Source organism: Colossoma macropomum, unplaced genomic scaffold (genome assembly GCF_904425465.1).
Source record: "Colossoma macropomum unplaced genomic scaffold, Colossoma_macropomum, whole genome shotgun sequence".
Lineage (NCBI taxonomy): Eukaryota > Metazoa > Chordata > Actinopteri > Characiformes > Serrasalmidae > Colossoma > Colossoma macropomum.
In genome coordinates, this window is record NW_023494798.1 from 18843955 (window position 1) to 18869657 (window position 25703).

General features: G+C 40.0%; 1 protein-coding gene across 1 annotated transcript; it reads right to left on the reverse strand.

Annotated features, from left to right (window-relative positions):
* Positions 1–24620, reverse strand: nup205 (nucleoporin 205). Its single transcript, XM_036585205.1, is given in 43 exon segments — positions 1–406; positions 1537–1595; positions 1699–1803; positions 1988–2117; positions 2734–2894; positions 3117–3222; positions 4023–4154; positions 4272–4345; positions 4431–4557; positions 4642–4780; positions 5778–5899; positions 6124–6315; positions 7108–7253; positions 7369–7467; positions 7580–7787; positions 8870–9061; positions 9165–9245; positions 9397–9554; positions 9652–9723; positions 10036–10185; positions 10768–10846; positions 10848–10883; positions 10981–11105; positions 11569–11733; positions 11991–12072; positions 12403–12523; positions 12633–12822; positions 14125–14362; positions 14461–14670; positions 15618–15668; positions 15882–16064; positions 16693–16901; positions 17789–17939; positions 18182–18319; positions 18431–18547; positions 18772–18947; positions 19265–19429; positions 19995–20223; positions 20510–20669; positions 20791–20935; positions 21743–21914; positions 22129–22271; positions 24575–24620. Coding segments are annotated over 43 exon segments (5919 nt in total). The 5' UTR covers positions 24603–24620; the 3' UTR covers positions 1–253.
* Between the last annotated feature and the right edge of the window lie 1083 nt (positions 24621–25703).

The following is a 25703-nucleotide window of genomic DNA, read 5'->3' on the forward strand; positions in this document are numbered from 1 at the left end:
TGGCAATTTAAACTCGTTTTATTCACGTCATTAGAAAATACTAAATACCCAAAAACATCAGAAAATCTTTTAACGTGGAAAATTTCATGACAGTGTTTTGTAAATAAAGCAATTTAGGAACATGGTATACAAGTCAGGTTTGGATAACAGCTTTGCTTTCTCTGTAAAGGACTGCTGACTATAAGTGGTATGTTAAGCTCTTGGTGTGGAAAACTCCAGGAAAACGTTTTGTAGAATGCACAGAAGTGTGTATCTAACTTTTGGCAAGGCGCACGAGGCCGCGGATCCTCCGTGTCAGAGCCTGGATGAAGGTGTGGCGAGAGTGAGTTTTGCTGTAGAGGCCCTCCACCTCCAACAGCTTCCTCTGTAAGGGCTCAGTGAAGCTATTCGCCACGTCGTTCTGCAACTGAAAACACACACACACACACACACACACACACACACAATTAACCCTTCAGTACCTACATAAACCACTCAAAAGATCCTCCACTGAGTGGAGCTTGAAATTTTGTGTGAATCCAAAGGGATCAGACTATTCATAATGATGCTCGGGTCTAGTTAAGATCTCCCCATCTAGTTTCTCACAACTCGTCTTTCTCCTTTAATCGATAATCGATTTTGGCCTGCATTACCCCCTATTTTACTTTTTTCTTCTGCTTTTTTGTCTTAAATTTCTCATCTGTCCCACTCCAGTCACCTCCAAGGCAAGCATGAGAACATCTGTCATTGTTGCTACAAGCTGACAAAGGGAAACTTAACCCCAAATGCTAAAAATGCTAATGCTAAAACATTATTTAGTTAATAGTAAAGAAAAAATAAATATATTAGCAAAATTGTAACTGGCAAAAGTTACCATAATGTAGAATGTTTGCAAGCTGGTTCTTGGCCCACTTGCATTCAGTATTTGTAGCATTAGCATTTTGAGGTAGACTGTCCTTGTTGTAACAGGCATCATTGGCAGATATGCAAACTTGAGCCGTGGAAAAAGTTGACAAGTTTTGGATAGAAAATACTCCTGTAGGGGGCTTTGTCCCCCAGAAGAAAACATTTGTGATTTTAACCTGAGTATGAAGCATTCTGGTGAGAATAATATATAGGGGTGCAAGTGATTCCTGTAGAATGATTCAGTTCACAGAGTGAAACAAATATGCAAACACACAGTTATCCTGAAAACTACTGCCTTCCAGGTATTTTGACTTCAATGGGTACACAATTATTCCCAATGTGAAAAACTAAGAAAAAAAAAACAAAAAAATTATATATATGTACATATAAATACATATATACACATATACACAATTCGCATGAATGGCAAATTCATCATTCAAAATGCCCAATTTCACTGAACTTTCACCTAGCTTCATTAAGTCTCCAGATTTTCATTGGCTCATTCTATTCTGGGTATTCTAAACTTTGTGAAGTGCGTCAGGTCAGGCCGGACGTGAGCAGAATATACTTGGGCTTTATTTGGGTTTGGATCAATATTTCAGGCCTGATCAAAGCTCCACCCCTGAGAGTCTGTGCAGTGGTTTGTACCTGTTCCAGATCCTGTTGGCTGACTCTGGACAAGCCAAGGCCTCCACCCCCACTGGCATCTACACAGACAAAAAACAGGGTGTTGAAGTTCAATGCCAGGAACTTATGTGAAAACCTGGCCTTGTTTAAGAATACTCTGTCAAAGTACAGGAGTAGGCTTACCTCTGTATCCTGGAAGCAAGGAGTCTTTGGGGTCACTGGGAGTGCAGTAGAGGAGGTAGTACTCTAGGTGGCGCCAGATCACAAACAGGCTAGTCTCAATGATGTCTTGGCAACAATATGTCAAGAAAAACAGCATTTGCCTTCAGAAATGAAAGATACGTGTGTGATACAATTCCAACAACCCAAGGTTAATGTGTTAAAAAAAGGTATTCTTATGTAAGTCAAGCTACATCAAAATAACTCTCTGGTGGTGGGTAAGTAGGGAATGTGTGAGTGTGTAGAAGGATACAGGAGCAGAGAGCCAGCAGCTTGGCACGGTTGTTCACAAGCTGAACAAGACGGCGTTTGGCCAGCACACTCCTCTGCACAGACGGGATCTTCTCCACTCCACCTGACCCGGACACCAGGCCCTGGCACAGCTACACACATACACAAAAGAACAGTCTCCACAAGTTCTCTTGACCTCCAACACTATTTGTCTTCAAACAACATCACTTGCAAGACAAAGAAAGAAGATTCAGGAATTTGGGTTATGTAACCTCTCACTGTTTGTCAACAACAAAGTAAAACAACTTCTTGTACTCTAAAACAGGCAAATTATACAGGTTAGGTACAAGTACAGTACAGTATAAATACAATTTAGTACAGATACAAGACTGGTAATTAGAGAGAATTCTTTGTCATGTTTGCAGGAGTTGTGTAAAGCTGTAAATTACTACATTTTTAATATGTATGTACTACAGATGTTATCTAAATAGGCAACTAATTTAAAATTGAAATATTTAAAAATGCCAGTTTCCATTAAGGAACAGACAACATTATTTAAATTGCAAGTTTGGCTAATAAAAAAATGCTGGAAATGTGCTATTGTGTTTCATGTTTTCATTTACAGCACACTGTGTAAGCTTCAAGTATTACAAAATGTATTAATGAAAACTGGACAAAATAATAGAAAAACAGCCATTAATCAATGTGGCTGTAAAGAAATCAGAACTGGCCATAAAAATTCATTATTGTTGCAGTACCAATATGTACCTCTTTAAGCTCCTCTGGGGCGAGCTGTTCCAGCCTTTGAAGCTTGCCCAGACTCTGTCTGTGGCTGTCATGGTATCGAAAGAAGTCTGTTGCACTGTTCTTCAGCAGGAGCAGAACCAAACCCAGGCTTGGCACCCGAGACACTGATGGCACTGCCATGTCTGATCCACAGAGAAGAGAGCACACAGCACCAGCTTACAGTGAGACACAGGCATAGAAGAGAACATATTTACATTCTGCATAATTCGCATGCACACTGGCTGAGCATGAGACCAAGATAGAGAGATAGAGATATAGAGATAGATAGAGAGAGAGAGAGCGAGAGAGCGAGCGAGCGAGAGACAGACAAAGACAGAGACACGGACAAAGACATATGGACTGACCTGTTGGTTCACTGGCTGAGGGGCTGAAGAGGCAGACAGTGAACTGGGCTTCAGCTGAGCTTTGCAGGAGCAGCGTCTGGCAGTACTCCATAATATTAGCACAGATCTGATGATAGAGACAGTGAGAAATATGAGGGGCGTCCACAGGAAGTCAGATTCATGAGTTTGGTATCAGGTTTTGTTGTGCTCGGAATAGTTCAATCGTTAACTCATTTATCATTCACTACATGGCGCATCCTACATAGTGAACTGACTGGGGAACGACTATGAAATGACCAAAAGATTTATCAGTGAGAATTCTTCAAACATTACAAATGCTGGATATACTATTTGGTAAAATATGAATGTTTGTAAACATGCACGCTGGCTATACTTCACTGGGGGACAATTTTCATCCAGTCAGCAGCTCATTTAAAGTAGCAGTAAAGAGACTTGGCAATAATGGTAAAATCTTTTTGTGTTTGAAGTGTATCCAAGTGCATAAATATACCCAAGTACATAATGGATTAAGTTTAAAGTTTTTCCTATTTTCTAGCTTTCAAGCAGGGTTGCTGTAAGTAGCATTAAATCCTTTAAATCAATGGAAAGTCAATGAAAGGCACATTTAGCTTACCATAATATAGCAATTAATATAAAGGCTCTAAATTAACATTACTGTAGCAAATAAATGCTACTTATAAAATAAAGGTTTCTATCTGAAACACTGCAATGAAATGTGCAGCCGTTGCATGTTCATGATTATGTGACAACAGAATGTAAGGTAGCTTAGACCATAGCAGCTTTAGTAGCATACAGCCTTGCTAAAAACAACAATGTATCAACACAATGCTACCAGAATTACACACAAAGAAGTAAGCTCTTTGTTGTGGCATAAAGCTGAGTTATTCACAACTTAGGACTTTATACCTGTTGCATGGCAACCTCCATCTCCTCCCTCTTCTCTGCAGCATCGCCGGGGGCAACACTCTCCTCTATTTGCTTCAGGTAGCGAGCACGTTCAGTGCCAGCCAGACGTACAAGCAGAGAAACGCTCTGACGCTGGTGGGAGGAGAAAGAAAGTCAGCATTGCAGTACAGATGTAATGATGAAAAAGGACTGGATTCCTTACTCTAGATAACAGACATTTTACACAAAAAAGCCATGGTATTCCTCTACCTGAAATCTGCCAATGTGTCCTTGGAACTCTAGCATGGCTGCACTGTTGATTTCTTGCCCCAAATCCAAAGCTCCTGACATCACAAACACACAAACGTTTTACAGTTTGTTCACAGAGCAGTAGCAACAGTGAAGATGTATGTATGTTGCAGTCAGTACCAGGTAGTGCCGTTTTGCTGATGATGGCTGTGAGGAGAGAGAGTTCTTGTAATGATCCCATACTCACATCCTGACTGCGCAGGATAGACTGAATAGTGTCTGAGTGCACGATCAGCCACTGGAGCACCTACACACAGAAGCATTTACTGTTTGTGATGAACACTGCACATCAATGTCCACACACACAGATCTATGTGAAGGACTAGCATACCTGTGCTGCCCCCTGTTGGTGGTGCGTGGTGGTGGAGGTCAGAATGACCTGCAGGAGTCTGAGTGTTGGCAGCAGAATCTGTCTGTATCGCTCCAGAGGGCTGGGGATGAATCCTGATGGGTCCCTCTGACCAAACACTCTACAAAGGGAGAAAGAACAACAAAGAAATTAAAGAACTGAGAGGTCTGACAGAAGCTGTCTTAACAAACAAATATTGACTAAACAGTGATTCATCACCATTCAGTTTAAAATGTTTAACAATATAGGACTAATTTGTTATCAGATGCACGTATAAACATGTTCTATCATGAGGCTACCACTGAGAGATTTTTAAAATTTAAATAAAAAGAAAAAGATCCTCTCGTAGGGATCTCGTAGATGATTCTAAAATCATTAAGAAAGCTGTATGGCAGTTTCAATGAAATTAACATACAGAATGCCTCATATTTCAAAATGCTGATCAAATCTTGAGGCAGATAATTTGACAAAATTATTGTATCTAGATAAAACAGCATTACAATATTTTTGTATATAATTACAGCATAGTTGTTTTTATTTTTCAATTAATAACTGAAATAAGCATCTAAAAAGACCTTTCGTGTGTAGTTCTCTCGTTCTCATACTGCTACGTTACATCTTGTTTCAAGAGGAACAGCAGCTCTCCACTTTCCTTTTTCTTTTGCTAGTTTGGTGCGTCCTGTGACTACTGTCCAGCACTGTATGCTGAATTACTGATACTGCCAGCATTAGTGGGGTGTTTTGCTAGCTGTATTTCAGTGATAAACAAATTCACAGCATTACAGTAGCTAGAAATAACTTTTTTTTTTTTAGATCAATGGAGCCTTTAACGGACATTGCCATTTCAAAGCTGCATTTGACCAACATACAAAGTGCGTAAACAGCTGGGTTTTAGGCTGGATCGATGGATGGTTTGAAAGGTCAAACCGAAAATGTGTTAAATGTGACACTTACTTGTATTGCTTTTTTGTTTTGTTAAATTTATATTTGGTATAGCCCTAGTTGTTGTAGCCCTAGACGCTGCCAACATAAAGTAACAACAATTATTAAGAGGATGTGTTATTACAAACTCTGGAACACTAGTGTACATGTGGTTCTTCATGTTCTCCCTCTCTCACCTGAATGAGTCGTTCTCAGGCAGCATGTGAAACACTCTGCACTCGGCCAGCTGAGCCACAAGCCCACAACACAATAGCTCCACAGCCCCCTGTGCTGTCTTAGCCACGCGGGTCAGCAACGCCTGCATTCGCACAAACACCACATACACTCATCAATACTTCAGAAACATGGTAAATATAGCACAGTTAGCTACATTTTCAACTTGACCACACTACAGAAAAATCTTAGGGCCCTAATTAAAAGTCCTGGGGCTTTTTAATACTTGTTTCTGTTTTATTCTAAAGTGTGGGCAGTGCTGTTTACTTTAAAAATGGTCTAATAAATCAATCAATCTTGGTCTCTCACCATCTTGGACTCGTAGATGTATAAGGGTTTGAGCAGAGGTGGCTGGGGCATAAGCAGAGTTTGCAGTGCAACATCATCCTGCCGCAGGCTCTCCACCAGCACTCGCAGGTAGCCGCTGTTACACAGATAGACCAGCCACTGGCTCTGCCTGTCTATAGACAAAACCCTGTCCAGCACAGCCAGAGCCAACATCTGAGACACACAGAAAGAAATAATGTAAAACAAAGATACAGAAATAGGGAGGAACTCACTCTACAGTAAACTGTAACAATACAACTAATATATATATAGTTATATATATTATATATATATATATTTAGTTGTATCCAATTCCACCCGCTAGTTAGGACTCCCCCAGTCACACGATGCCATCAACGCTAGGAGGGCGAAGGCTAGCACAGGCTTCCTCTGAGACCTGTGAAGCCAACCACCGCTTCTTTTCGAACTGCCACTCACGCAACGTCATTGGACAGCTGAACGCGCTCGGAGGAAAGCGCCAACCGCCAGATCTGTTACGTCAGCTAACAGACGCCTGCGCTGACTAGCATCGCGTTAAGTGATAGGGGAAGAGGGAGGGGCCATCCTGCCCACCCAGAGAGCAACTCCAATTGTGCTCTTTTGGACTCCTGGCTACGGATGGCCCACAATACAACTATTTTGCAGATGCTGTTTTAAGTCCTACAATAGGTTTAAGAATAACCAACAATCCTTAAAAATGAACAATGGTACATTATATATAAAAGGTCTGTAGACTTCTGTTCTGATCAGTGAATTCAGCTGCTTTAGTTGTTCTCATTGCTGACACAGGCATTCAACTGTGCACTCAGAGCTTGTATAATCTCCAAACAAAAGCACAACCAAAGGAAAAGTACATCTAAAGTGCAAAATAAGACGTACCAGCAGTAGGAGAACAAGAAAGAATTAGGACAAAAGAAAAAATAAATGCCCCAAGAGGTGAAAAGGCAATTGCAGGATTATTCCTACCCTGCCTATTTCATGTCCATCACAAGCATCTCTGCAAACCACCTCCATCAGGGCAGTGCCGTAGCTCTCTATGATGGCCAAGTTCTCCCTCTGAAGCTTAGAGAAGCCATCCTCAGGAGCAGTAAGTCGCTCCCACATGGACATTCCTGCAATTCACACGCCAAAATCGGGTAAAGAAACATGTTTGATATTCTGTTGTGCATTTACTGCCAATACTTCACTGTGCCACTGTCATCAGTCAATACGTATGCATAAGTGTACCTGTCTGCAGCGTGTCAGGCTCCTCAGGTTTCTGGGCGATTTGTAAGTAATAGAGCAGAGAGCCATACAGGTGAGCACGCAGACGCTGGAAACCTCCACCTAGAATATAACATTTTAACACAAGCTTACTTAAAATGGCTTATCAGTCAATACATACACTGTCCCAGCAGCCCTGAGTATAAAACTTGCTTTCAAAAAGTACCTCACCCACCTGTGCACAAGATAAAGTCCAGCAGCTTCCGCAGAATGAGGTGAAGGGCAGAGTTAGCAATGGAGGCAAAACCTGATGAAGAACCACCCTCAAGTCCAGAGCCTTGCTGTTGCTCAGACAGCACTGACTGGCTGAGGTGTGCGGTCAAAGTGAACACTGCCCCAGCAACTACTGGCATCAACTCAACTGCAGCATCCTCTGACAAAACCTGGAACCAACAAGTCCGAGAAAAGTCAGAAATGCAAAATAATCAGTCTACAGACTCGAGCACACTGGAATACACTATTAATTAAAATTTGGAATCACTTGTCATGAATTATTTGGTTATTTTATATACAATATAACAATTTAAACAACATGTATTTAAATATTTTAGCCATAACAGACTTAAAATGGTACACACAGTCAACATTGCAATTTATTGTATTTTGGGAACAACATGAAGTTATTAAAAAGGTAAATACACTATGTACAATTTTTTTTAATGAACTTACATACTTCAAGATATGATCACCAAATTATACACATCTGTTTGACCGGTGTAAGCACTCGTTTTTCCCCACCCCTCTATTGGTGCTAAAAACATTTAGCAACTTTGAGTAGCTTATCATAGTACAAAATCCAGATCTTTTCCTCACATACATTCTTGATACAAGGTTTTATGCACCCACTGCACTGATACGTTTGATGTCTTTGTGTATCATGATTACAGCAATGAAACTAAACCTTACTTGATCTCTGCTTCTTTGGTTAGACTGTCAATCTGAATTTAATCAGGTCGCTGATGCTTGCCCAAGAATACGATCATGTGCCAAAATCAAATGCATGGCTTCTATATTATTTTACTGCATGTCTGCCATTTTTAGCATCAGCTCATGCTGCAAGAATAACGAGTGTCTGTCAATAGTGAAGAGTTAAAACAGGCAGAATATGCAGACAGTACAGTGCTGATGTGCTGCTAGAAAAAAAGGAAAACAGGCCCTGATGCTGAATTTTCAGAGTTCACTTCGAAGTGGACTGAGACTTGCGATTTTTGAAAGACCAGTCATTTGGTCACAATGAACCAAACTGAACGAAAATTCCAACTGTTCCACAAAAAAAACAAATAGGTGTGAAAATGATTTGTCATTTTTCCTCTTCATAGCTTCCTACTAATCAGTTAACGTCTTTGAAATTCAAAAGGTCTTCAAACAAATAAATAAATTTAAACCTCTGAACAGTCAATGATTCCAAGCCTTTGAGTTTCTCAAGAGAGCTTCTGAAAACCAAACAGAAAACTCTGTACAGTACCTTGTCATGGAGGTCGAGCAGCAGGTCTCTGATGATGAGCTGCCTCTGATCAGCAGGGATGAGCTCAGCAGGGCAGGCAGTGAGGATAGTCTCCACCAGACTCCTCCAACTCTGCAGAGCATGCCGCTTAGCACTCAGACTGCACCGCACCCGGTTCCTCTCCACCACCTGCTGCAGGATAGAGTTCACCTCCTGATAGAAAGAGAGAGCAACAGAGACAGAAAAAGAAATATTATTGAGATTGAAATTCAGCATGTGTATGGCTGTACCCAGTGCCTATAAACAAAATTCTCACCTCCATCAGCAGTGGCCGTTGCCCAATGGCAGCCATGCCCTGCAGTGCGTTGACCTCTGCAACCAACACTCTGTGTAGCAACTGCAGGGTAAAGAAAAGCAAAGAATTGAATATCGAGAACTAAACGAGGACAATAACCTTAGGAAATTCTGAAGGATTGTGTAAACAGCTAAAAGACAGCTTACAGAAGAACACACATGAATGAAGGGCTCAGCAATGTGATGACACGAACCTTGACATTGCAGACCGTGTGTCCTTGCTCGTTGACATGTTCACAGTTAGAGATGACCTGCTCAATCTGAGTGCGCTCAAAGAAGTCCAGCTGCAGTTGCTCAGGCACCTCTTGACTGAAGTCTATAGCATCCAGAACACTCAGGAGTTTCCTGCGCACTGAAACAGAACATCCCAGCAGCACCTTTTATTAATGTGGTCACTTAAAATAAAAACTGTGTTTATGCAGGTATAACAGACTTCACTGTATACTCACCTTTAGAAACTGTGTCAAAATGCAGGAAGCTGCTGACTGATTTACTCTCATCATCCATGCCCATCTCCCCATCTGAAATCAAATAATGTGAAACCAACCACAGTGATGTAATTTTCCTTAAAATGAAATAGAATCAAATGTATGAGAAAGAATATTTCAAGGGTAAATATTATCTTTTTGACTTTATAAAGCCAGTGACATTGTACATATGGAAAAGGACAGTCATGTCAGTTTGAAGATGTGAAGATTGCTGAAAAATGCATTGCCTACTAGATCAGTTGTGGGGGCGGTCAGCAATGCTTATATATATTACTGAATATAATCCACTCCTCTTCAAGCTGTGCTGTGGTCCTTAGTGTGTTCACACATGTATGTGTGCGTTACCTGCATGCTGCATGTGTGGCTGGTCATCCAGCAGAAGGTTGAGCAGTCTCTGAGTGTGTGAGCGCTGCCGGTTCAGTGAGGTCACTCTGAGCTCGATGGCTGCGGTCTTCATTAGCCAGGACATCTGGTTCAAAGCCGCAATCTCATTCCCTAGAGGAATGAGAGGAAAAGAGTGAATTGAGGAGCCACACAGCAGTGAGAAGTGCAGAGAGCTGCCCTGTCAGTAACTGGTTTTTCACTTATATTTTAAGCAAATAAAAAAAAAATTTTGATCATGTGCATAAAAAACCTGAAAGAAAAAGTGTGAATGGAAAGAATGGAATGAAAGGCGCAAAAAGCTTCAATGACTGGCCATGATGGAAAAGTTGCAAACGACTGATAAAGACATAATACCACATAGTGATGGAAGCTTTTTTTTCTTAAACTATGACATAGCGGGGATGTTAGTGACATGTTTCTGTTCCATCTGAGCAGAGTATGAGAGTGGCGCACTTTGAGAGTGGAGCAGACAGGACTGATTTTGCCCGGAACAAGGATTCAGTGTTTTCTCTTGCTCCAATATCACTTTGATACCGCCATTAGTGACGTGGCGGCATGACTGACGCACCCTTCCTCTTCAGAAAAAAATCTTCTGGATTTTTCCATAACTGGAGTTGATTTTTTATCTCAGGTAAAAAATGTACAAAACATTCTAAATCTAAATTTACTAAATGACTGACAGAAGGCACCAACCTGGCAGGATGAAGGGTAAGTGCTTCAGATGAGAGAACAAGAAGTCCTGACTGGTCCTCAGATAGCGCATGGTGGGGCCCTGAAGTGTCCGAGCATGCACACAGTTGGTAGATCACCTGGTGTTCAAGGAGAATGTATATTTTACCAGAACAACGACACACACATAACAGTAGTACAAACATTATGTGTATGCTGGTGTGTTCTATTTAGTACCTGATAGCAGAGCTCAGCTAAGTGTGGAGCCTGTTGCGTCAGTATTGGTCCAGAACGTCTTTCACTTCCACGTTGGAGCAGGCTTAGAATTGCATGAAGGCAACTCCGGGGACAACCAAGAACTCCTAATGTAAAGCACAAAAATCAACAAAACATTTTCATAACCATAACAAATGATAAATTCAAGTCAAAGCCTTGTTTGATAATGCTTTAAGGATGTACACGTTAGGGATGCAGGATGATATCAGAATCATATCAATACTGGCAGAAATGCAATAAATAAATAAATAAAGAAACAAAATCAGACAGATGTTTAGATTTGACATATTTCAAACTAACATTTAGTAACAAATTTGTCATATTCTAGAAGAGCACAACGTTTAGGCAATGCTGGGCTCCTGTGCTAAAATGTCTGCATTTCATTCATTTTACGGCATGACTTTAGTCCCAACGTCAACATAATGTTACGTATCAACATCAGTATTTGCACTCGAACACAGGAACATGTGAAATATTGAATATTAGCATTAGCTCACAATTCCTATATCGGTGCATCCCTGGTACATGTTCTATTCAGTATGTGCTTACCTGGGTCCTGTAGGTTGGTGGAGGAGACCGGTTTCTTGACCTCATAGCCAAGCAGGTAGAGGGCCAAGTTAGGACCTTTTAGCTCCAGAGAGGTTATCAAAAGGTTAAGAATGTGGATCTGCGTCTCATGCCGAATTCTGGCCACACGCTTATCTGGGTCGGAGTCTGATTTCACACAAACAGATAATATGGTTAGCAGGCATTACTTTTAGGCTCTTGTGCATGTTCAGTCAATAGAATGTGATGTTAGAAGCTCTGGATTTTGATTCAAAAGATCAGAATTAGAGCCTTGCTACTTCGTAAAGAGATACAGACTACCAGATCTACTACACAAATCTCATCTCCTTTAAAATCACTCTCTTGGTGACATACAGATGTCTTTGAATAAACCAGTAAATGTATGCACTTTTATTTTGACTTACCGTCTGCTTTTTCTACACCTTCTTGAGCCTCATCATTATCCAGGCACTCCACAAATCCAGCCATCAACTTGTCACTCACTGCCTGCTCAGATCACAACTCATTTAGAATACATCTCAGACTGCTTCAGTGACATAATCCTCTACTATGGATGAGCAAAGATTGTTTAAAATATTTATTCTAGTGATTCATAATTGCAAAAGAGTGACTTAAAACAAGACCCTCTGTACTATATGAAATCATTTTTTTCTTATTACTGAACCCCATAAAATTGCATTCCACTCCACTCAGCTGCAACTTAATACTGCTTCATAATAAAGATGATGGTTAGAACAGACCATGTAGACCATACAAAAAGCATCTCTATTGAAGAGAAAAGGTAACCAAATACAGAGCAGAGAGTCTCTTGGTTACCTGGTCATGGGTGAAGTCTCCAACCAATCTGGTCTGGATGTTGGGATAACGTGCAATGTGCCGCAGGATCTTAGCGCTTAGGTACGCAGCCTCAGGGTTGGAACTGCTGTGGTACAGGTACCTATATTGAACAAAAAGGACAGAAGCATTAGAGAATTATCATCTACCACTAGGTAAAACAGAGTATTTATGCATGTGCAAATGTGAACAAGTGAAAGACAAACAGGCACCTGGCGATGTTAATGATGTGGTCAGCACGTCTGCTCTGGGCACTGACACCCTGCAGTAGCTGTTCTAGTGGAGAGACCAGCAATGAGGCCTGACTCTCTCTCAAGAGGTCCATGAACACCACCTCTTTCTGCACGGCCAGATCCAGCAGACTCAGACAGTGCAGCACTGCTGACTCCAACTGCTTCTTACCTATACCATCATGATCATAGTCATTATTTTTATCATTATGACAATCACTAACTACAGGCATTCAGACATCAATTTTTCAAACATCTATATATTCAATCGTTAAAATGCAAACAAAATCATTCAGAGTGGTGTGATGTGAAATGATGCATTGTACAGTAATTTATCATCTCATATTTCTTTACTGTGGTGGTGATGGGAACCAGGGGTCACAAGTATAGCCATTTTATTTACTACCCAAAACCACCAGTGAACTTATGTTTGAGTTTTCAAATGTAACGCTGATAAATGTTGGGAAAACAGTAGTCAATTTGAAAAAAAGGAAAAAAAATAAATAAATAAATAATAAAAAAAAATAAACACTTTTGCCTTGCAAAACACAAGACATGTACCTCTCCACCGTAATGATTAAAACATATACATATGATAGACGTAAAAACGTTATTTCAGAACTACCATAAAACAATGCCTCAGGCATCAGGTACTATATTTGTAACCACTTCATGTAACAACTTTCTGTGAAGAAGCTTTTAGAGTAGGGCTGGGCAATTAATCGACATTCAGAATCTCTAACCGACTGTTCACAATATCTTTTAAATGTGACCTCTGTGCGACATCAGTCTGAACAGATCAGGCTTATAAACTGACCTGCATGCACAAAAGAACAACGCGTCACGTTGCTTCATGTGGCTCATCCAGAGCGATCATGAAGCTTCACTGACTGACAGTTGGGCTCATCATCCAGAATGTGTTTGAGCTTGCCGTAAAAAGCGCGCAGTCACTTCTTTGGTTCGCATCCTCAGCTTCTTCAAACTTTGCTTTCAGACTTTTGACTGTTCCTTGACGCTGCAGCCTCGCTCTCCTACGGCCGTGTTCGGCCATTTCTTTCCAAATCTTTTCAAACACGGAGGTGTTTTGGATAAGTCTTTTCTAATTTTTTTACAGAAATATCATACCAAATGTTTATTAGGTCTCAGCAGCGCGAGATTATGACGAATGTCGAGTTGGATTGACATAAAAGCCGCGTGAATTCTGATCTGGCTGTTAATTTACATTAAGATATGCAGAGCATATTTACACTACATACCTTGTCAGTGAACTATGAGGGCAAAAAAAACCAAAAAAATAATCGGTCATTAATCGTAATTGAGGTAAAATATTGACTGTGATATTGCCCAGCACTATTTTAGAGGAAGTAAACATTTTAGATTAGCCAGTTAATTATGCATAAGTTTTGAAAAATTCCCCTTTAAGTTCATCAAGTCAAAATAGCAACAGAGTTATTTCCAGTTATAACATACTGACCAGGGAAAGGAGCATAAGTATCAAGTTGGCAGACGCCTTCCTCCAGCAGGCTGAGGCACAAGGACAAGGTGGGGGAGTCATTAAGCAGGTGGAACATCAGGCTGTGGCCTGGGGGCTTATGAGCTGGAACCTGCTCACCCTGCAGCTCCACTGTCTCCTGCAGAAAATCTGCAGGCTGAGGCTCATAGTCCCGTAACAGTTTGTGGAACACTTCCAACACCGCTTCTGCCACCTCCCACTAAAGAGAGAGCATAACAATGGTTTAGCATTCAAAGAAATTAATGGGAATGCATGAGAAAACATGGGACAGCGGAGTAAGTGCTTAGTGCACAGTACCTTCTCAGCTGGGCGACGGTAGGCTCGTGTTGGAAAGGGAAGAAAGACAGCATCCCGCAGGAAGGCCAAATAGGGCTGGAATCCCGGTGCACGCAGTCCTGCTCCTAGATTAACAGGAAGGGAACTCTCCACCAGAGTGCTGATCAGCTGACAGAACGCCCGGGTCAAAGGGTATTCCTCACAGCTGGACTCAATCTCATTTAACTCCACCTACAGGGGACGGCACACAATATCATTCACAACTTCACATGCTGTACCAAGGATGGGTTTATGCACCCACATGCTACACATTCATGACCATAAACTGACCACCAAAAGTTAGGTACACTTGGCTTTCACTTGAAATTTAATAATTAAAGTTTTGTAGCAGAACTGGTCATGCCTAAATAATGATTTGACATTTTCCTTTTCTAGAAAAAAAATAAACAGTGACATCAGCATAGTCATGTGAAGAAGTAAGTACACCACATGAAATGTTTCTCCTTTTTGACACGTGGACATACCAGTATTTGATCTCCAGTTAAACAGTATGAACAGATAAAGAAAAATAAATAAATAAACAAACACAAACAAAAACAAAGAAAATTTGACTTGGGCAATAATTTTAAAAACCATTAACTGAGATGTCATGTTTGTCTTGAAAAAGTAAGTATACCCCTGGCTTCAGTAAGTGGTACTGCCCCCTTTGACAGAAACAGCTTCATGTAGGCATTTCCTATAAGCATTCTCCCGTTTCTGACATCTACCGGGAGAACTATTTGCCCATTCCTCCGTGCAGAATTTTTTCAACTGTGCAATGTTTGAGGGATTTCTTTAATGTACAGCCCGTTTCAACCAATTTGCTTTATTGCTTGCATAAAACACTGGGAGTGAGAATAAACTGAACAGAGTAAGGATAAAGTAGTTTTTGAGCTGTGTACATGTATGTGCTTTGTAATTGGCTCTAGAGCAGAGTGATTAAGTGATCCACACACAGGAGACCATGGTTCAAGCATTGCTCAGGTGAGCATACCACAGCTGTAATAGTAGACATGTTTGCTAAATCTACATCCCTGCCACGCTCATGCTGCATGCGTGTAATTCAATTTGATCCATTCTGTCATTCTAGCCCCAACGGCCTGTGTAAAAAGCTTGACCAAATGCCAGATACAGCTCACCTCTATGCCTGCTGCTTGTCTCTGTCCAGGGGCTTTTACTGTCTGCAGGACCTTGGAGAACAAAAATGTATAATTAGTCACACACATCAGGTCAGAGCATTATGCTTGAGAATAAATACTGACACACAACTGGTGTATTAATCAGTAGATGTTTTTCACTTTAATACCAAAGTATACTGAAACATACTACCACAGTTCATCTCTGTTATTTTATGAATATGTCTACCTATTGACTCATTCTTGCAGTCTGCAGCTGCCGCCTACCTGTGTGTACTCCAGAGACTGCCAGAGAGAAGCAGCAATTTCAGGGGACTTGCCGAAGGCAGCGAGGGCATGCAGGAGCTGGGCTTTCAGTATTGGCTGTACGCTGCACTGTAGCAAACCCAGCATCACTACCACAGGAGTCCACTGAGGGTGCTCACAAAGAGCCAGTCGAGCATTCTCACTCTGATAACACAAACATCATGCAAATATATACCACAATGAGGACAGACCTGTTTGATCAGACAATTCACAAACACAATTATTAGGTTTGTCACAATGATTAAATAATCGTCTAATTACAATTCTTGAGATAATCAGTTATTTAAGCTGACTGCAATCATTGTGCACAGTCATTAGAGTTCACAATAAAATTAAGCCTGAACAAACAAAATGTGAATTAGGTGTGTTGGGTTGAGGCAAACAAATGTAAATATAAGAAAGCAGTAAATGTATTCTTAGAGACACATCACAGAACTCAAACCAAAAAAAGTCTAAAGTGGTGCTCTAACATGTTTAGAGGGCTATACAAGCAGTATTTATTTGACAGCTATGTAGTGAATTCTTATGTTTTTAGCATGTATGTTTTTTATAAGATCAGTGTGAGCTAAATTAAAGACAGCTAGGAAACAAGGTGACAAGCCAATTTGGGCACTTTAATAGATATTATTTATGTCAGTTAAAATTTCATGATCCTAACAATCGTGGCTCTTGCATGTAGATCAGGAGTTACATATGATGCTAACTAACTAACTAGCCTGATGTCATTGCAGAGTGATATAACATTTGGCCTAAGGATGTGCATGCATTTTACCCAAGTGACGATGGTAGTGAGCAGCTGAAGGAAAGCAGTCAGGCCGTCTAATTCTCTCTGTGTGATGCCTCTGATGGGCGGGTGTCGGTACTGAGTGGAGTCCGCACTGGGGACGTCACGCCTCAGGTTTTCATGGTACAGCATGAGAGAATGGAACAGGTGCTCCCATGACACTGGGCTTCCCGATACACCGCCCTGCAAGTTCTCTCCTGTAAACATACATACAGGCCTGTTACAGAGCTGGACAACGCTACATACTTTACACTGACACAAAAGCAGAAATGAAATGACCAGGGTCCTTGATCCTAATCAGTAGTTCAGCCATTTCAGTGGCCATAGCCAAAGCAACCCATTAGCCTTGGGCTAATTATTCATAATTTCGAATATCAAAAGAATTTAAATAAAGTGCCAGTACTGTGTAAATTATTGTTCTTTCAATCTCTTTCACATGATTTTCTTCTACCACTACGCCTTTACTTAACTATTCTATTTGTACAATCATTTTAAGCTATGGTTAGTTCAAAAAAGTTGAAAATGAAAAAGTTGCACTTAATTGGCTACACAAACAGAACAACTACACAACTCCACATGTACACAAACACACAAACTACACATATACACACACTAGATAAACATAGACTTTCAATCTCCGGTAGAGAGTAAAATAGACAAGCTTTCCAGAAAAAGTGTTCCAACTTGCCAGCTTGGTTTCTAATGAGATATATTTGGTTTCTAACCAAATGTACATGGAGAATTACGGTCTGTGCTGACTGTGTAGAATACAGTAATGATTAAAAACTATTAAGTAATCAAAAAGTACCCTAATTAGTAATTATATCAATTATTGCATTAACTACTAATTAAATGCAAGCTATAGGGTAAGAGAGTCACACTGTATTCTAACTGAATCACAATGATACTGTTTATCGCAATAACTCTGCAGTCAATAATTGTCTAAGTTTATTATCCAAGTTTGCCACAATCATTTCAGAGAACAGCACAACGAAGTGCATGGCTATACTCCAACGGTTCCCAAGCAGTTTCTTCTGTTTCACTTTCTGGCATTGGCATGTTAAGCAGCAATGGTATTATTTACCATGTGGTGCTCCATTGGTCTTGAGCAGGCTGAAGCAATAGTGAGAGGACTGAGGCCCATTGGCAAGCCCCTTCAGCATACGCAAATAGGGGATGTACAAAGTGGCAGGCAGCAGGTCCCCCATCTGACGCACAAACTTTGAGAGAACCACCTAAAGAATACATATAAACAAAAATACATATTTGGTATGATGTATCATAAGTAAAAACACCAACCTAAGTTAAGTTAGAACACATTCTAAAAACAAGGAATATCTGGAATAAAATGTGCCACCCACACAAACAATTTATTTGTTGGGGGTTCCTTACACTATGTTGTAACACTATGTACTGTCCTGACTTGGTCCGGAAGTAGAATATATGGTTTCTCTAAACCTGACACGCACAGACACACCTGTTTGTGAGGAGGTCTTTGCAGGGCAACTCCAAGAAAGGATCCAGTAAGGGAGGTGTGCTGGAGGGACTCTGTTGGGCACCAAAATTCCAGGGCTAGCTCTAGCCCAAATGGGTCCTTACTGTAGAACTCACCAATCTGGCATAAACAAACACATGCATGATATAATAATAGACATTATTATATGACATAATTTAGACTAAACAATGTGGCATCATATAAAACAATATAGACAGGATAGGGACACACCAGTATCATGAGGTGTTCCAGGTCTTTCCGGAGAGAGGATGGAGGCTCACTGCCCATCTGTAGCGCCATGTGGATCAGTCGAGCGTCTTCATCAGCACGATTACGTAACTGCTTTACCTGAATATACGCATTTTACTTAGCACAAAAGATCACTACACATGCCTTACTTTTACAGAATCACATGAATGTGCTATGAAACAGCTGTCTGAATATGTTTGCTTTCAAATCGATCAGCCACACAGAGTTCAAGATAAATTTCCCATCAGGGAATAAAGTTCATCCAAGTCAATTTAAAATTAAATATAAGAAGCAGTTACAATTCTTACACTCGTGACTCCTACCTTCATAGGCATGAGAGCCAGGAAATCAGTGATGAGGGCATGAAGCCGCCGAGTATAGAACTCCTCCTGGTGGAATCCCTCACTTCCCAGAATACCCTCTGTGAGGAAGAGGAAGACCCCTCCCAGCAGAGCCTGGTCAGCCAGAACTTCATCTGCCTCTGTGTACTCTACCAGAGCTAAGGAGGAAAAATTCAAAATGATCAGACAGACTCACTAAATATCTTCACATCTTCACTTTAAGCCCCTACAACAAAATTATAAAAAAAACATCATTGCAACACACTGTAAAGTAAACACACTTCTGGCCTTTAAATCTGTTCAATCAGTTAAGTAAGGTACTTAAGCAGCAGCAATATCATATAGTATCTGCAGCATTTAAGCAATATCTAAAATAAAAATGTGTGCATGCAGGTCATGCATACTTTTCAGTGCAGAGCTGTGTTCGCTCTAATGACAGGTATGAAAAAAAGGCATCTGAGCCTAAGGCTAATACCTGCACCCTGGGGGAGCTGAGAGAGGGCCCTGAGCGAGAGTGCCCAGGTCAGTCGCACCACCGCTTGCAGGCCGGGCAGCTTCCATGCCTTACCCTCCACCAGACGACTGTGCACTGCTGACACATACTGCTTCTCTGTCAGCAAGGGTTGAGCCTGGAGCAGGTCTGTAACACAGAGTTAGGAGGTAAAAAGGCATGTCAGGTACTGTTGTCAGGGATGCACAATAGCCCAAATCATACAAATTTCAGTAATTATCAGTAAATACTCGTTTAAAATAAAATTATCAGCATTGTTTTAAATTGACTGATATTTAAAACCAATATTAAATCAGATATTTACTGTAGTCTGGAACAGCAGAATATTTAGGCAATGCAGGGTTACTGTGCTAAAACATTTGCATTTTATTCATTTTACTGCATTTGTAGCCCAACAAAAATGTTACATTTATCTGTGATTCTAATCTCAGTATATTTCGTGCCAATATATAAAATGTTTATGTACTGGTATCATGAGATATATCCATAAAAAAATTACTGGATATCTGCACTGGCCCACCCCATACTGGTGGTGCATCCCTTGTTTTTACTAACTGCTAGCAGTGCTCAAATATTATCACTAGCTGAAATGATTCATGCATTTCCATTCTGACAAAACTAAATGTAAAGCAGATCTCTCTTATTTGAACAGTCTCTGTGCCAAAGCATATTTAGATGACAGATATAAACATACCGTCTCTGTCTTCAGTCCCTTGCTCCAGAAAACTAACATCCAGGCAATAGAGCAAAGCCATGACCAGTGCAAGATTCACACTATCTAATGAGCCATCAGCTTCTGCTGTCACTGTCTCCAGATGACCAATCAAGGCGAGCGTATCATCTTTGCTAAGGGGCGACTGACACGTCCATGCAAACAGACACTCAGCCAGCGACTGTCGGCACTCCTTGATGAGGTCTGACACCTGCAAAAAAATAATGTGAACGCTTAAAAATTTGGTTGGATTTTTGAAGAACACTAGAGAACATCCTCTTCCTCTTCAAGCTGTTATTTGAGTTACAACAATCTAATTTCTATAAACAAATTTGATCTTTTACATTCATTAAATTCATTCTCGCTTCCAGCAGTAATTTCTGTACTTTTTTTGTGTCATCGTTTGCTTAAAACACAACCAAAATGCTGCAAATTTTCAAAATTTGACAAACTTAAGTGTACCAAAAGGTTGAAAAGACAAATGATTTTCCTTTCACCTCTTTCCTGTGTTTCTCATTTCCAAGGCCTCGCTCCTTCTGCAGCCTTTCAAACTCACGTGTGACACTAATGTCTGAAACCAGGTTTAGGATTTGCTTAGTCAAACCCTGAGCCATCAGCTCATCTGTAAAGCGTGTGGTAAGATTGACCAAATCCGCACTAAGAGAGGGAAAAGCACAATACAAAAATATAATTACAAATATATAATATTATAAATATACAAAAAGTAATAAAAAACACGTCAGAAAGGAACAATCTCAATTTAAAAACTCTGTCATACCTAAGGTCAAGAGTGAAAGTCTTGCCATGACGGGACTGGATGAGGGAGCGTAGAGAGTTGGCCACACAGCGCTTGCCGTCCCAGTAGAGTAGAACAGCCACCAGGCCCCTTGTTAGCCCAGGAAAATGAGGTTGCTGGTGCTCTCCTTCAAAAAAATGGGATTTTATGTCCACCACATAAGCTATGTCAATCATGGACTACAGATAAAGATACATCCTGCTCTACAGAGGCAAGTGATATGGAAAAAGTATAACAGCATATTTCAAGATGTTTTCACAATACATGATATGATTCCCTTTTCCGACATCTGACAACATGGATCACGCAAAGTAGTGCCACACAAAAATATCCTCAAAAACAACAAATCCAGGAATTTATATTCAACACTAAATCTACTAAATATACTTAAACATAACTATTTAGGCTCTCTTTGTAATCAAACACGCAGTTAGGAAGTACTGGCAATACCAAAGATGTGCTGAGAAAAGTGTAATGTGACGTACAGCTCTATACATTCCACAATGTTTTTAAAAGATTTTTGAGGAAAATTCAAATGTACACAATTTTATTTACACTTATGCAAGATGTAATCAATCAGTCAAAACACGTTTAGTGCCCAAAGTGTGCTTATTTAGTTTTGCACTGGAGCTACAAGGCTAGTGTAGCTAACAAGTAATGGGAGCCTCTATCCCACCAATTAGCATATGGTTTCTCACTATGTAGGACATACTTTTATCTCAAAGTATGGACATAATTTACAGCTTCAGGATGAGTGTTACTACTGTCCTTATACAAACTGCTTTAGCTCATTCAGGGCAGGGGAAAAATGTGTATATTTATTTTTTCACTTTACAATTGTCTAAAATACAAATTAACAAATGGTACTAGTGTGTTTGACTGCATGTAAAGGAGCCACTACTGTTCTAGAGCAAACAAGTGTGTGTTGGATTACCTGCCAGCAGCAGCTCCAGTGCAGCAAGCTCTCCAATGTCAAAAAGATCACTGAGGATAAAGGCCTCTGCGAGGAGCTGCTCAGGGAGAAGCCTTGATCCCTGCTGGCCCTGAATAGAAATCCCCTCTGTGCTGGCTTTCCTCACCTTCTCTCTCTGCTCCGCACTCTTTGGCTATTTCCAACAGACAAATATTCACATTTTCACTAAGCCAGGATGAAACTGTTATAATTTCATTACATTCGAATTTATTTAACAACCACTTTAGCAACAAGTGAACTGTTTTAAATAGACACATTTTACTCAGTGAAAGGATAAAATTAACTTCACATTGAATTCACAGAACACTGGGACTGGACAGGTCAGGAATCTTCTATATCGTACTCACAGGGTTCTTGAATAAGGAGAGAAAGTAGGGCTTGTGTTTCTTCAACTGTAGATCCAGAAGATGAACACTCTCTGGTTGTTTCCTCCATATCGCCCCCTCTACGTTTTCCCATAACTCTTTCAGAGGACCCCACAGACTGGCTCCTTCAAAGAACAACAGTGACACTTGTAGCAAGATGCAATTCATAGCAAGAGTGAGAGCTGCATCATTTATTGCTTTCTCTGAAATATTCCAGATCTACATCAAGAGACGGGATCTCCTGTTTCCTTATTACATGACGGACATATAATACATGTAATACAATACAGTTCATGTAATAAGGCACATAAATGTCATGTCATGCTATACCTGCACAACAGCTTGGTAGACCCATATGAACAAGCATTTCAATGTACATGGTATAAAAGACAAATGAAAACAGAATCCCCAACCTATATAAAGTCATATTTACATTAACTCCTTTGTCATATGCTTTTATCCAAAACAACTTACAAAATGTGCAAACACTGGAGTAAAAATTCATATAAAGCACTCAGCGAGACTTTGGGAACTCTTGAAAAGATATATTTCTAAGTAAAGAGCAATATGAAGAAAGTCTCTGAGCTAAGTCTTTGTGTTTTGATGTAAGGTTACCGAAAAACAAGTATGCTGTTATTTTAAATTATATATGACAAACCAGGTTTAATATAACATGAGAATGAACTAGGGAAAAATGGTCTGTTCTGATTACAGGTTGACTTTCCAAAATGAAAAGTGAATCTTCTGACCAAATCAGAAAGAACAGAGAGAATGTGGACACTGAAGTAGTCAGACCTTTCCTTACAAACATAATAAATGCAACTTCATTTTTCAGTGAATAAAAACACGCAATGCCCATGTGTATGCACTTTTTAAAGCCAATCTTGGGTTAGACATTTCAACCAAAATTATTTCAAATAAAAATGTATGTCTTGTTCTAAATTAGTTATCTAATTCAGGGCAGACAACCACGTTACAGCAACTAGACCATAAAGAGAGATTTGTATAAAAAGTATACAAAAACATTGACAACAAATTTGCCAAGGTTATAAGCAGCGCGCTTCACACTGTTGTAGATATTTTATAAAGACTTATTTTTATGTCTCACATAGTGTTAGCAAAACAAAATAGCTGGCTGGATAGCCCAGCTAACCTATACAAGTCTGAAAAATTTCTTTCATGTGATAAAGATAAATTTTATTGTCGGTTTGGTTTGGTTTATTTTTGAGGAAAAATCAAATGTACACAATTTTATTAGCACTTATGCAAGATGTACTTAATCAGCCAAAACACGTTTAGTGCCCAAAGTGTGCTTATTTAGTTTTGCACTGGAGCTACAAGGCTAGTGTAGCTAACAAGTAATGGGAGCCTCTATCCCACCAATTAGCATATGGTTTCTCACTATGTAGGACATACTGTTATCTCAAAGTATGGACATAATTTACAGCTTCAGGATGAGTGTTACTACTGTCCTTATACAAACTGCTTTAGCTCATTCAGGGCAGGGGAAAAATGTGTATATTTATTTTTTCACTTTACAATTGTCTAAAATACAAATTAACAAAATGGTACTAGATACTAGATATTTTATAAAGACTTATTTTTATGTCTCACATAGTGTTAGCAAAAGAAAATACATGGCTGGATAGCCCAGCTAACCTATACGAGTCTGAAAACTTTCTTTCATGTGAGGAGACTCGTCCAAAACCGCACACACTATTACACTGTACGTATTATACTACAAAATATGAATACACTGCCATACTAAACAGTATTTCAAAACAGTACAACATCATGACGATCATTATTATAGCATGTACAATATAGTTTTATGTGGTTTTGGACATAGCTTCTGAACTTCGCTCACTGGCTGAACGTCCTAATGAAAACGAAAGCAGGCTTATTGGGCCAGAGAGTTCGTGAGCATGTTTACAAAACACCAATTCATTGTCACATAGATATCATTATTGTTGTTTGCTATTATAGTATTTCTTGTAAGTTACTGTCATTTAAAGCTGAGAGGACATCTAATATTACTGTAAGTTACAGGTCCGGGTAGCGTTACGGAGCTATACAGTGCTGAACTTCAGAAAGAGGCTGTCGGCTTCTGATTCACCAGCTTCTTGATCGAATTTTCCCGTTCCACCTTAAATGGTGCAGAAACTGCATTCTGGCGCCTAGTATTAGAAGACCCCAGAACGTAACTGCTGTACCATTTAAGGTGGAACGGGAAAATTCGAACAACAAGCTGGTGAATCAGAAGCCGATTTCAGATTCGTAACTTCAGAAGCCTGCCAAATCGTGTCGGTCTTGATTCACTCAAATACCTCGCCAAAGTAATTAAATACCTCCCCGAGACTGTTAAAACAAACGTAGTATAACACGCAAAGTCCAAAAAAAGAATAAAACGACCACATGAGTTCAGTACCTGAATTTACCGCCATCTGCGCAGCCATGTCTGATCTGCAACCAAGCCAGCCGGAGTTGTCCGGATTAATGCCAGAGCGAAAATTATATACGTTTTGGGTTTCGTGCGTGATAAGCCGCTGCTGTTCGCGTTTTTATAACTATATCATTTTTTTCGTTTATGAATATCTATATTCAGTTCAATTCATATATTCACAATTCATTGGTGTTTTGATATCGGTTTCCTCTCAGGCAATAAACAAGTAGACTCGACTGTCAAAATGGCCGCAATGTGTTTCGAGTGAATTTTTTAATCACGTTCATTAAAACCGAATCAGAATCTTATTCGTCTTTATTAAAGGGCAGCCTAAAGTGCGTTATTTATGTTATGGCATTCTTTATTGAACGCACTGCACCCCTCATTCCTGATTTTGTATTTGTTTTTCTTCCATCGCTGTTCTCTCACTACAATACCCAGCATGCAACATGTATTACGCAAATACGTCATGCTACCACTGGGAATCGGAAAACCGGCTGTGTCCCTACAGCGCTCAACAAATCCTAACTACCAGCTGCTGACGAATACTCCGATCAGCCGTCCACCTCTGTGTTTCTACACTCATTAAAGCTATGCTTTTAAGGTAGTTTATTCTTTGTAAAGAAAAAAACAGCCAAAACAAATAATCAGAATAAAAATATACACCCATAGTACATACTAAGAGAGATGACGAACCTGATCAAATGTTAGTTTGCTATCATGTATCCTAATGTAATGTGCCTAGTTATCATGGCGAAATTTGTTTGTCTGCATTTAAAGGTGGAGTTATGCAACTGAAAATCACATCTGAATCTGCTCTCTTCATTCGCACCATTGTAAGTCACTCTGGATTACAGCATCTGCTAAATACCTTATGAAGGTATTCATGCCAGCATTTGGAAGAACTACTGGCAGAAGCATCTGTTAGAGCTACTAGCCAATCAAATTCCAGGATTCAATTGGCCAATCAGATTGAAGAATTTGGCTGGTCAATCAGAGCACACCTAGTGGCCGATCAGAGCGCATGGTTTAACTGGCCATTCAGATTTCAGGATTCAACTGTGCAACTGTTTCCCTAAAGATGTTGTAAGGGCAGAACAGTATGCATTGTGTA